Source organism: Balaenoptera physalus, assembly GCF_965194825.1.
Source record: "Balaenoptera physalus genome assembly, chromosome: 8".
NCBI classification, from domain to species: domain Eukaryota; kingdom Metazoa; phylum Chordata; class Mammalia; order Artiodactyla; family Balaenopteridae; genus Balaenoptera; species Balaenoptera physalus.
Window position 1 is genome coordinate 43,144,768 of NC_138887.1, and position 14,378 is coordinate 43,159,145.

Sequence of the window (14,378 nt, forward strand, 5' to 3'; positions counted from 1 at the left end):
CCAGAAATTGAACTTTTTCTAAATTTTTTTGAACTTTTATTGTAGAAGAAACTTCTGTACATGTGCAAAAGGGGACTACTTCAAAAAATTAATTACAGCATTGTTGGAAATAGTAAAAAAAAACCTCATATATAACCGAAATAACCAGAGAATGTTTAAATTAAACTGTAGTAGAGACATACAGTAATAGAATTCTGCCCTGAAGTGAAAATAAATAACTAGAGCTACATTTGTGTACATGTAGCTACGTATACCACTTTAGATAAAACTCATAAACTCTGGAACTAAAAACAGTGGCAAAAATACACGTAAACTATCATTTATATACAATTTCATAAACAAGCAAAATGAATCCTTATAAAGTTTATGAATACATACATAAAACTATAAAGAAAAGCAAGTGAAGGGTAATCTCAAATTAAGTCTGGTGGTTTATTTTGGGCGAGTAAGAGAGGTTTGGGAGAGGAGAGGTGACTACAGGAGGCTTTAATTGGATTATAGGTACTTATATCTCCTAAAAATATGAAACAAATAGGCAAAATGTTGAGACTTAAAACAATATGGTGAGTACATGGTTGTTTGCCATATTATTCTCTACAGCTTTTTTGTACACTCAGACACTTGTAATGAAAATTACAGGTCAGTGCCCAATTAAGTGTTAAACTGCATACATCAAACCATGAATGCTGAGACGCTCCCCCTGCCCCACTCCCATCCGGGAAGGCAGAACAGAAGATGTGTGATGTTGAGCTGTGCATCCCAATAGATGAGAAATCTTATAAGGCAAATCTTTTAAGGCAGTTTTCCTGACTGTGGAGGAGGCCCAGACTAAGGAAAATCACATCCACTTTCAACGAATTAGCAAACATCAAACCCTGCCTTCCTGTGTTTACTGTGTAAAGGAGAAATGCAACCAGTAAGTTGCTTCAGTAAGATTTTCCAAGATTGAGAGCAAAACCCACTCACCATTTAAGTGCAAATGAATCAGAAAGAGACGTGTCAGGCAGCAAACATTTCCATGTAGGACTTGCTATTTTGAGTTTAGATTTTAATCTCTAATTTGAAACTCATCTGTTTTGTGCCCTTCACCCTCTCTCCACTAGACAGCCAACACAAAGAGGAGATTCTGGACTGGTGATGAACCCAGTAGACAACTGTAGATTCTGGGTTCTACTGGCAAAAACAGGATCTAAATATTGACAGTCAAGATAGCATCGTGAGTCTAGTAGAAATACTACCAAGAGTTGTATTAAAGATTTATGTTTTAAGAGAAAATAAAGTAAATCTGGAAATCATAAATAACAAATTATAGGTGTGAGTTATGTAACAACTGGACTCTAATCAGAGGATCTATAGTCATAGAGAGGCCTGGCTTAGCACTTGGCAAAACTTTGGGAGAATTAATAAATAATACAATTAATAAAAGTAAAATCTTAAGTCACATGCACATAGCTTTTAATGATTTCCTACTTTACCCAATGAAACAAACTGCAAAACTATTAGTTCCAAAAAAGATGATGACTTTAATGGCAGTCTCTGAGTTTATAAAATCACAGATGTAATTTTAGGTTCATTTCAGTTTTCTTTCTTGAATGAGTTTGAATTATATCTATTATTAATTTAGGTGCATGAACTTGAAAATGGCCACATAAGCTACCAAATGCAAAGAGCATCACTTCATCACAAAGCGCTTCACTGAAATTGTACATAAAAATTATCCTGATTTGTAGCATTTGCTGATTTTCATGGTGCAAGGACAAAGAAGGGTATGAAATTTTATCTTTAAATTATTCGAGTATCTTTGTCAACTATATCAGGCACAGTTACTGTTGCAAATTTTATTTTAAAATAAAAATAGCATATTCATTTCTTTCTGAAGTATGCTATCAGAAAGCAATCATATCACTCCCATCCTTACAAACAGGCCTCAATTCCTGTATCTTAACTAGACTGCAATACCAACAGAGTAGCATTTAGGCATGATAGGATTAAAGTCATAGAAAATTCAGAGAGACCCAGTGTTTGCTCATAATGGTTATTTCTTGATTCATATAGTCTTTTCCTTCATTTAGCTATCTGGCTAAACCTCCAATTTTCCCTGTTGTATGAATACCATTAGAATATTTTTAATAATATGCTTTCAGTTATATATGTGGTGATGTCCTGGTAAACTGGCATTCTGAAAATCAACAGGCAAATAAATGAACAAAAAAGGCCTGATTTATAGCATTTGCCTATTTCCATGTTGTAAATACTCTCACCATGGCCAATTCAAGCTAACAATGTGACGGTCCTGAGTGTGAAGTTGGGAAGAGATATTCAAAACATCTCTTAGTGAGTTGGGCAAGCTGCTTCCAGCAGAACACTGTGATGAATAAATATTGCCTCAAATTTGTGTTTATTCGAATTGTCTATCAAAATATCTAGGGATATTTTTCGGTAGGTTCCAATATATTTAATTTAAGACAATGACAGGGAATAATCTTAACAAAATTGAGTTTTAAACAATAACAGGCAACATTTTATTAAACGATGAAATGACAGAAAAATGCTTTCTAAATAACATTTAATTTAGGATAAAAATAAAAGGATAGACTGAGGCTGCTTTATGATAAAAATATTCGTGGTAAGCAATCTCACTGAAAACTTGTAAACTATATCTATGTTAGGTTTTGGAAAATGCAAATGACCACATCATCTAATTAATGAGTGAAAATTATCATTGTGTATCTTGAGAATCAAGCTGTAACCTTTTACTGAAAGAAACATCATTTTATGGCCCATAAGACACATCTGTAAAGTTTATTACTTTAAAATGCTTTATGATGTAATGAGGTGAATAGAATAGTACCTAGCACAGGAGTTGGCAATCTTTTTTCTCGAAAGGGTCAGAGAGAATATATATATTTTAGGCTTTGTAGACCACACAGTCTCTGTTGTGAATGCAGTTCTGCTATTGTAGTGGGAAAACACCCATGTTCAATATGTAAATTAATAATCCTGGCTGTGTTCTAATGAAACAATGTTTACAGAAACAGGCAGCAGATGGATTTGCCTTGTGGGTCATCCATAGTTTGCTGACCTGACTTTAGCATGTACTGAGTCATGTGAGATGTTTTTATGGTTCTGATTTCAATATAGTTTTTCCTGGTGTTTATGAAACACTAATCCTTTTAATCAAAGTGTTTTTTAAAATATAATATTGCCCCAGTCAGTAAAAAATCTTGACTAATTACTGTTTCTTAAACAAGATATTCCCATAGCAATCCAACTGCCAAAAGGACAATGCAACTGAAAATAAAATGAATATAGCTGTGGACATATCTTCCTTTATATTACTATACCAAAATATCATAATCAACCATAAGGAGAGTTTTTCCTAGACAGTAAAAGAAGAGAAAACTTTCATATCAAATTAAGATATATTTAATATGAGCACATTCATTTTAATTTACTCTGAAATCCTTATTCTTACCTTCTACAAGTTTCCCTGTCTGTTCTGCACTTCCCCCAGGAAGAATGTTGGCGATATAAGCTCCAATTTCTCCGCTATGTCCAGGGATTTCTTTACCACCCACAATTCTAATTCCTAATCCATTACCTGTATTGAAAAATTAGCAAATTATTAGCAATAAGTTAAGAAGGAATAACAGTTATCACAAGTTATAAGGTGCACAAAAAATGGGTTCTGGTATCTAGAAGTTAACTACAATATGAATATTGGAACTGGATACCAATATCAAAAGAACAATATTCTGATTTCAATAATAGTTGATAGGAAAGAGAACTTTCTGAGATCTATAATGATTAATCTGATATTAACAAATAATTTTTATTTTAGGCATATTCAGTAATATAATAAGACTCTGTCTATTTTGATCAGATATTTTGTAAAAATTTTGTATGAGGATATTCCCAGTGTAAGAAATTCCACAGCATACAATTCATTTATGAAATCAAGGAGCATTTAACTTACAAAAAGATAGTAACGGCTATCATAAATTGAGAAGACACAATCTAAACATATATATGACTGCAATTGATGAAGTGACAACACGATCATAACTTATGAATTATTATTCACATTTCAGCCTTAACTCATAAACTAATACTGTTTGTGCATTTATATGGCACTTAGTACAGGGACAATAAAAGCATTCTTGATTGATGAGCAACTGAGTAAACTGTTCCTTATTCCACAGAACAGATTTTTCTGTAATTAGCCACATGGAAGAAAGATGGAGAATGATTACTGTGAGAAAGCTAATTGAGACAGAAATAAACTGTTGATATTTTATCTTTTAAAAAAAATAATCTAAAAATTAGCTAGTGTATACAGCACCAGATATAGTTTTGTTACAAATGTCAAGATTTTAAAATGAAAGCACTAAAAGAAAGCAGAATTCTCCTTTACTGAAGACACAATTATCTCTTTAAAATAAACTTCATTCCATTCAGTGATTGAAGTACCACTTTCAACTCTTTCAAAATCTCCAAAATTAAAAGCCAGCTCTCTTCCAAATCCTGTTCCCTTCCTACTTAACTCTTCAAAAACCATCCCTGTAGTCAGCAACAACACAGTCCAAACATTCAAAAAGTAGTAGCTGAATTATGGAACCCTTCTTCATTTATCTAGTAGGGATATATTTTGGTAGAATACTGTTTCTTATTTCTAGGTGATGTGATACTTCCAAATGAATTTCGTCTTTCCTTTTCTTCCTCCCCGCCTCCTTCCCTTCCATCTTTCCATCCTTGTTTTTCCCCCCTTTTCTCCCTCTCTTTCCCTAGTACCACCACCCCCATCCTTACCCCCCAGGCCTACTTTTACAACAGAGCAAATGTTCTGAAAAATGATTTAGCCTCAAAACAAAAACAAAAACGAAACAAATTTACTGTGTTCTACAAGCGGTTGTCAAGGGTCAGAGTTAAGTAAGATACTAGCTCTCTCTGGCCCCACCTGTGGAGCTTTTCTGTCACAAGTTTCTTGGTTCAGTGTTACTGTTCTTTGTAGAGATTAATTGATGATACAAGCTGAACATAACTGGATGAATGAAGACTATCATCTACTATATGATTTTTAGTCTCAACTAAGCCTGGATAGAGACAGTTGATTTCTTACACATTAGCCTTTAAAGATTCACCAGGACTGATTCTACAGTAAGACATTAGATAGATACTAATAAAGGGTAGAAGATGAGGAAAAGTTATTAACCACTCTACATTCAATTAGGTTAGCCTATGTTTTTTTTTAGTGTACTAAGACATTTTAGAAATTACAAAATGAGGACTCAAAAATAGCTGGTCATATTTAAAGGGTCATTCCATGGAATTTATCTGAAAAAATAAAACTAGATTCTTAATCTAAGGTTTGGTTTCACTTTCCATGGTTGAATCACTCACAAGTTGTAGTTCATCACTTATTAAAGATTTCATAAAACCCACACAGATACTGAATTTCTAAGTAGTCAGTATAACTACATCAATTTTAAGACATGGTCAGTCTGAGATCCCCAAAAATGATTCATGAGCTCTCCTTAGTGTAAAGCCATAGTTTCAAGACCTTGCCTTATATCAAAATCTATCATAATTTACGCTAGACTATAGTGGAGTATATAGAGTGCTTGTGGCATGGGTCCTACTTCTTTCTTTTTTTAATTTTTAAATTTTACTTATTTATTTGGTTTTGCCAGGTCTTAGTTGCAGCAGGCGGGCGTCTTAGTTGCGGCTCACCAGCTCCTTAGTTGTGGCACGCGAACTCTTAGTTGCGGCATTCATGTGGGTGGGATCTAGTTCTCTGAGCAGGGCTCGAACCCTGGTCCCCTGCACTGGGAGTGCGGAGTCTTAACCACTGCGCCACCAGGGAAGTCCCACTTATTTCTTTTTAAGCTTAAAAATTAGAATATAAATGTAGCTCATAAAAATAATTTCAGCCCTATATAATATATGGTGCAGCCATATGCTTGGAATCTACAAAGAGAATTGTTATACCTTGTAAAGGTATAGCTAAAAAGCAGAACTTCAAAATCTATTAATTAACATGTGACTATTTTTAAAAATTTGATTATAGTTTCATTCTGTAGATGACATTGTCTTGAGCATTAAGTAGTTGGGTCCTTCGTGTCATTTGATTTTTAGTGACCGAGTACACTCTAAAACCCTGTAGTAAAGGATCTGTGACAGGAAATCACAATCATATCTATCTTAATAAAGTAGCATGACACAATAATTATTTAATTTTGTAAAATACAGTTTTATGCTAGTGAATTGAAAACTTTCTAAATATACTTGATAAGCTTCAGTGTCTTTGGTAAAATGGGAGTAATATATAGCCATGAAAATACTATGAGAAATGAGATTTGATATACAGTTGACCACTGAACAACATAGGGATTAGGGGTGCTGACCCTCTGTGCAGACGAAAATCTTCATAAAACTTATAGCAGCCTTCCGTAGACACGGTTCGTCTGTATACTCCGTTCCATATCCCTGGATTCAACCAACCATGGATTGGGTAGTACTCCAGTATTTACTATTGAAAAAATTTGCATATAAGTGGACCCATGCAGTTCAAACTCTTGTTGTTCGAGGGTCAACTGTATATAGAAACTACTCAGGCATATAGTAAATTTTCAAAAATTACTTTTCCTCTTGTTGATGTTGCTATGGTGGCTCCCACTGTTTTTCATGTATACAATAAAGTAGCATAGAAATATTAAAAATCTGTGAAAGAAAAAGCAAGGTAGAAAATAACAACCCAGGAAAGATAACATTTTTTGTTTATTTTACAATAGTTGCTTGTATCCTAATTTGGATGTCATAAGTACGAATTTAATTTACACAATATCTAAGAATTTAAATCTGGGCATTTTGATTTAACGTTTCTATAGCTGTGCTTTGATATTTTATGTATTGAATGCAGATAAAATGAACAAAGACACTTCTATAAAGATAAAACACCTCAGCTCAAATCTAAAAAGCAGAATGCCAATAAAAGAGTTGATAAACTCAAGAAACAACATTAATTTTTAACTGAAATGCTTAAATCTAAATGGTCCTTGATAACTGGTATTTATATTATCATTGTTTTCAACTTTTACAAATTTTTATCCACATAAACTTATTTTCTTCTCTGCTTCTATTCCATCTAGAAACATTGCTAAAATGCTTTCTCAGTTAGATGCCATGAAAATGCACTGGTCTTGCTCTTGAGTTCACAGTATGGTAGAGTAGATAGGCCAACAGTTACTATAATGAACATAGGAGCTTTAGGAAAAGAGATCACAAAAAGTTAGAGTAATTTCACACCATATAAGCATAAATGTGGTTAAGGAAGTCTCATAGGGAAATCTGAATTTCTGAAATCCATTAAAATATATAGGAAATATTTATAAAAAAAGAGAAGATCGATGATAAAAGTAACAAAATCACTAAGAAAAAGTATTACTGTATCTTGATAACCTTAGGATGAACCTTAGGATTTAAATGCATTGGTGTTTTCAAGTGTATGTATTTTATAATTATGGGATCAATATACTATTATGTAGTCACTTCTAAAGTTCTGGTCCAAGATGGCAACATAGGAGGCTCCTGAACTCACCTTGTCTCATGGATACATTGAAATATACAGCTATACATGGAGCAATTCCCACTGGAAAAAATCCAGAAACTAGCTGAGCAACTCCTACACGTGGGGTGAATGAGAAAATACCCACATCAAAATAGGTCCTGGCATACCCTCAACTACTGGGAGCTGTTAAGAACAAAGAAGGCAGCTTGTACAATCACAAAGGTTTGATAGACAATCAAGAGTTTGGGCTAGGCAGAATGATAATGTTTATCTCCTACACAAGACCACTCCATCAAGATTGGGAGAAATGGCTGTTTTATCCAATGCGCAGAAACCAACACAGAGAGTCAAGGAAAATGAAGAAACAGAGGAATACGTTCCAAATAAAAGAACAAGATAAAAGTCTAGAAACAGACCTTAATGAAATAGAGATAGGTTATTTACTTATAAAAAGTTTAAAATAATGGTCATAAAGATGCTCACCAAGGGAGGAGAACAGTGCAGGAACAAAGCGTAAAGTTCAACAAACAGAAAATATGAGGACATACCAAACAGAAATTACAGAGCTGAAGAATACAGTAACTGAACTGCAAAATTCATAGGCCAGTTCAACAACAGACTAGAGAAGTGAAAGAAAGGATCGGTGAACTTGACAGGGCAGTGGAATCCATCCAAGTAGAGGAGTAAAAAGAAAAAAGCATGAAAAAGAATGAAGGTAGATTAAGGGACTTAAAGGATACCATCAAAATGAAAAGGCAACCTTCGGAATGGGAGAAAATATTTGCAAATATATTTCTGATAAGGTGTTGATACGACAATATATATTAATAAATAGAGAATTCACACAACTCAATAACAACAAAAAAATAAACAATCTGATTGAAAAAATGGGCAGAGGAAATGTATAGACATTTTTCCAAAGAAGACATACAAATGGCCAACAGGTACATGAAAAAGTGTTCAAAATCACTAACTATCAGGGAAATACAAATCAAAACCACAGTGAGATGTGACTACACACCTGTTAGAATGGCTTTTACCAAGAAAAAACAAGCATTGGCGCGGATGTGGAGAAAAGGGAACCCTTGTGCATTGTTAGTGGGAATGTAAATTGGTACAGCCACTACGAAAAACAGTAAGGTAGTTTCTTGAAAAATTTAAAAAAGAACTACCAAATGATCCATGTTTCCCACTTCAGGGTATATATCTGAAGGAAATGAAAACAGGATATTGAAGAGATATCTGTACTCCCATGTTCACTACAGCAATACTCACAGTAGCCAAGAAATGGAAACAATATAAGTATCCATTGATGTATGATTGGAAAAAGATGTGGTACATATGTACAATAGAATACCGTTCAGCCATGCGAAAGAAGGAAATCTTGCCACTTGGGACAACATGCATGGACCTTGAGGGCATTATGCTCAGGGATATAAGCCAGACAGAGAAAGACAAATACTGCATGGTATCATTTATATGTGAGGGAAAAAAGTCAAACTCATAGAAAGAGAGTGGTTGCCAGAGGTTGGGGATGGGGGAAATAGGGAGAAATTGGTAAAAGGGTATAAAGTTTTAGCTGTAAGTTGGAAAAGGTCTGACTGGTGACTATAGTTGCTAACACTGTATTTTATTTATTTTTTAATATTTATTTATTTATTTATTTATTTTTTGGCCACACCGCACAGCATGCGGGATCTTAGTTCCCTGACCAGCGATTGAACCCATGCCCCCTGCAGTGAAAGCACGGAATCTTAAATCTGATAAGAAAGTAGAACTTAGTCTCATACACAACGTATTCATAAATCAAATCACCACAATGTACACTTTAAATATCTTATAATTTTATAAGTCCATTATAACTCGACAAAGCTGAAATAAAAAAATTAAAAAATAAGCTATGCATAAAATAAACATGAGCATACTAAGGAAAAATCTTCACATTTGCATTTAGATTTGCAGTTTAAATCTACTTTAATTTTACATGTTTATTAACATGTTACATTAAAAGCTCTGATATTTTAAAGTCTTATAAAAATGTCATTTCTATTAAAATAACATGAAAATATTATAATTAGAGCATTAAGTGTGGACAAAACTAAAATACTTGTCTCATTTCAACACTATCATGTTCTACATCTAAGCATCAAGGAAAAGCAAAATTTTTATCAGTGAACATACTATCTTATGAATAGTAGTCTTTAGATCAATAGAGTTTATTATTCATAATAAAATTATTACAGAAAGAAGATACACTGCATAGTTTAGTCATGTCATTAGTTGGGCTGAAGAAGAAGAAAGATTGTCTCTATACATATTAATGCTAATGAAGTACTAAGGATAATGAAAAAGTCTCCAAAGGATAGTTCAATTAAATCTATTTTTATAGTTCATGTTAATTATATTCCTGCATAAGGCTGTGAAAATTTATTTTTACACTCTTGCACCGACTAATGTTATCAATTACCAAGTAAATATTTAGGAAAATAAACCAAATTATATTAAAAGTCCCTAATCATTTCCTTTGTATGTCTTATCAAATGGTACATTAATTCATTAATATATGAATATGAAGACCTAAAGAATATTTCACTATTTGTTTAACTTTACTTACTTTCGCTCATTATAAGAAAAACATTTCTACAAATACAACAAAGTATATCAATTGCCTTATTAGCAATCCATACTTGACTGTTTCCAGAAGCATCAAAATGGCAACACCACATTCATGCCAAATACAATCCAACTCTAAGTCTGGGCATGCAAATTACAAACTCAGCTATTCCCATTAGCTTTTTCTAATCCAGCCAACTGCTGTATAACATCCTTTTTCCTAGTCTTAAATATGTAAACATACATGAAGAATTTGAAGTGAACACCTTATTTCACATTTCCACGAACAAAAGTTCACCGCTTGTCTTTTCTATTGTAGTTTGAATAACATTAAGGTAAAAATGTTGCATGGGATTCAAAGCATGTATAAAATGCTATTCACACTTACATCATACTGGATGAGATGGGTCCAAATTGGCCTGCCATAAGACTGAAATAGCCATTGGCATGGGAAATAAGGAAGATAAGTCATGGCTATACATCAAAAGACACTGGTATTTTGGATTTGTTGAGCAACACCCTTCAAATGGCAGATGATGTATGTACTGATAAAGTATTTTTACTAAAAGGGCATAGGATTTCCTCTTCCTGAAATGCTTCAGAAATAATTCTCATGAAGAGTAGTTCTCAGGAGTTCCACATCATAAATGCACATTTCATTCACACAGTAAGATAAGGATTTTTCCTTTATTTTAGCTCATATAAGTCAATTGCAAAGTTACAAGCATAAAGACAAAATCTGAGGGGTTTGCACAATACTCCTATAAAAGGTAATTAAAATAAATTTATTCCCTGGAAGCATCATGCTAATTTTCAAACAATATTACAAAGCTATAGTAATTGAAACAGTATGGCACTGGCATAAGAACAGACATAATGGACTAATGGAACAGAAGAGAGAGCCCAGAAATAAACCCACACAAACATGGTGAATTACAACAAAGGAGCCAAGAATACACAATGGGGAAAGGACAGGCTCTTCAGTGAACGGTGTTGGGGAAGCTGGACAGTTACACACAGAAGAATGAAATTGGACCACTGTCTTACACCATACATAAAAATTAACTCAAAATGGATCAGAGAGTTGAATGAAACCATAAAATTCTTGGAAGAAAACACGTGGTAAGCTTCTTGATACTGACCTTGGCAATGATTTTTTGGATTGACACCAAAAGCAAAAGGCAACCAAAAGCAAAAATAAATAAGTGGGACTACATCAGACTAAAAGGCGTCTGTACAGCAAAGGAAACCATCAATGAAATGAAAAAGCAACCTACTGAATGGGAGAAAATATTTGCAAATCATATAGTTGATAAGGGGTTAATATCCAAAATATATAAAGAATGTATATAACTCAATAACAAAAACAAAAACAATCTGATAGAAAAATGGGCAGAAGATCTGAATAGACATTTTTCCAAAGAGGACATACGGATGGCCAACAGGTACGTGAAAAGTGCTCAAAATCACTAACCATAAGGGAAATGTAAATCACAATGAGATTTCACCTCACACCTGTTACACTGGCTATCATCAAAAAGACAAGAAATAACAAGTGCTGGTGAGGGCGTGGAGAAAAGGGAACCCTTGTGCACTGTTGGTGGAAATGTAAATTGGTGCAGCCATCATGGAAAACAGTATGGAGGTTCCTCATAAAATTAAAAATTAATAAATTAAATATGATACAGCAATTCCATTTCTGGGTATTTATCTGAAGAAAATGAAAACACTAACTTGAATAGATACATGCACCCCTGTGTTCACTTCAGCATTATTTACAACAGCCAAGATATGGAAGCAAACTGTATCTTGTCTATTTATAGATGAATGGATAAAGAATATGTGGTATATACACACAATGGAACATTATTCAGCCATAAGAAAGAAGGAAATCTTGCCATTTGCGACAACATGGATGGACCTAGAGGGCACTATACTAAGTGAAATTAGTCGGACAGAGAAAGACAACTACTACATGGCATTACTTATATGTGGAATCTTAAAAGAAAACAAACAATCCAAAACAACAAACCAAAACAAGAAAACAATCAAACTCAGGGATACAGAGAACAGATGGCAGTTGCCAGAGGCAGGGGGTGGGAGGGCATGCAAAATGAGTGAAGGGGGTTAAAAGTACAAATATCCAGTTATAAAATAAGTTAAGTCATGGGGATGTAATGTACAGCATGGTGACTATATTAATAACACAATATTACATGTTTGAAAGTTGCTGAGAGAGTAGATCTTAAAAGTTTTTATCACAAGAAAAAAAAATTTGTAACTGCGTTTGGTGATGGATGTTAAACAGAATTATCATGATGATTATCTCCCAATATATACAAATACTGAATCATTATGAGGTATACCTGAAAGTAATATAATATTATATGTCAACTCTATCTAAATAAAAAAATATTCCATTTAGCAGTACTTAGGGTCCAAAATGAACTGATTCTTTGATATGAAAGTGGATGCTATGAAGTGAGAAAATAGGGTCAATTTATAGATATGGCTTTGATACTGACTTGTTTAGATACTGATCTCACTGATGGCAGACCAGGACTTGGGGTAGGGTCATCTACTACACGTGTTAAAGAAAAACGTTGTACTGGGAGATGCTTATGTAACCCTATGATGTCACTGGAAAGAAAATAGTTTACACTTATTTTAGGGTAAAGCTATGATGTGCTTTCCCAAATGATAGTTTTACTTAAACAAAAGATAGTAGGAAGAAAAATAATATCCTAATTCAAAACAGAGTATTAAGTGTTCCTTTTGTACTTCTGAACATAATAGAGATTGTGCAGACATACACTATTGACTCGCAGTGAATTATTTCTGTATAAACCACACCCTTTGAGTCCATGTGCCTGTGACTTGTTTCAAACCAATAGGACCTGACAAGGGTGATGTGATAGTCACCACCATGATTATATTATGTAAGACTCCATCTCAGCAGACTAGAATGAATCTCTTGCTGGTCTTGAAAAAAGTAAACTGGGATGTGTGAGGGGGACTGAGTGGTCCGCAGCTGACAGCCTGCCAGAAAATGGGGAATTTAGTGCCACAACTTGGAGGAACTGAATTCTGCCAATAACCTCGTGACCCTGGAAGAAGAGCCCCAAGCTCTAGAACAAAACACAGCCTGGGCAACACATAGATTGCAGCTTTGTGAGATCCTTACCAGGGCCCCCAGTCCATGCTTAATTTCTTAAACCATGAAAACTGTAAGATACTAAATGTGTGTTGTTTTAAGCCATTAAATTTGTGGTAACGTGTTATGCATCAATAGAAAATTAATACAAAGATGAAAGTTGTATTCTGAGTCTTCTCTGGACAAAATATATCGCGACCTTATCTTGGTAGCAAAACTTGTGGAACATTTTGTTTATAGTAGCTACCACAGTGATTGAGCAGCTATAGAGGGTAGGAGATAAAGGGAAAATAGGCCATGAATAGATAATGTTTTGCCTTTCATAAATGAAGAGGAAGAGATTTGTGTATCAGTTCTGCAATGCTGGGGTTATGGTATAATATATGTAGCAAGTACATGGCATCTAGGCTGCACTAAATATATAACTGAATGAATAATGAATGGATGAAAATTGAAATGCCTAATTTTCCCCAAGCGGGGCTGATGCATCAGTGACAGTGATGTTAAAAATAATAGATTCGTATTGTATTCTGTTCTTAGAAAATGTCTGTAAAAGTATATTAACTCAATGAATCTTAAAAGTAAAAGAACAAACGAGAAACCCTCTATTTTCCACAAATAAGATAAAGTTTTGTGAGGTTTAGTGCTCAAGACAACACCTAATACATGGCAATGCTAAAGCGGAGCCCAAACTCTTAGTCCAAATAAATAAGTGGCTTGTGATGAGTCTCCTGCTGGGTTAGGGCCAGGGAACCTGGTTTGGAATCAGAAAGGGTGGGTTTGGGAGCAGCATATCCAGCCCTTCCCTTTCTCATTCAGTTGCAGAGGGGAGAGTGATGAGAGACATCACAATCAGGCCATTAAAAGGAGAAACTACCAAGATATAAAAAATGTTGGGGAGTCCGTATCTCTCAGTCAGTAATGAGGAGAGGCAACATTTCTGGCTTAGGCAGTTTGCAGATTATACTGTCCCATTTAATCTGAAGCTGTAACTGATTAGTTGGGACAGACTGTGCTCATTTTATCAATATAATTTCCATTTTT

At 34.2% G+C, this 14,378-nt stretch overlaps 1 protein-coding gene across 1 annotated transcript in view; it reads right to left on the reverse strand.

Annotated features, from left to right (window-relative positions):
- Positions 1-14,378, reverse strand: part of PCLO (piccolo presynaptic cytomatrix protein) — a 369,605-nt gene that overhangs the window by 106,012 nt on the left and 249,215 nt on the right. Inside the window, exon 10 of the mRNA XM_082472536.1 lies at positions 3,476-3,601. Within this exon, the coding sequence (XP_082328662.1) occupies positions 3,476-3,601 (126 nt within the window). The remainder of the gene's footprint in view (positions 1-3,475; positions 3,602-14,378) is intronic.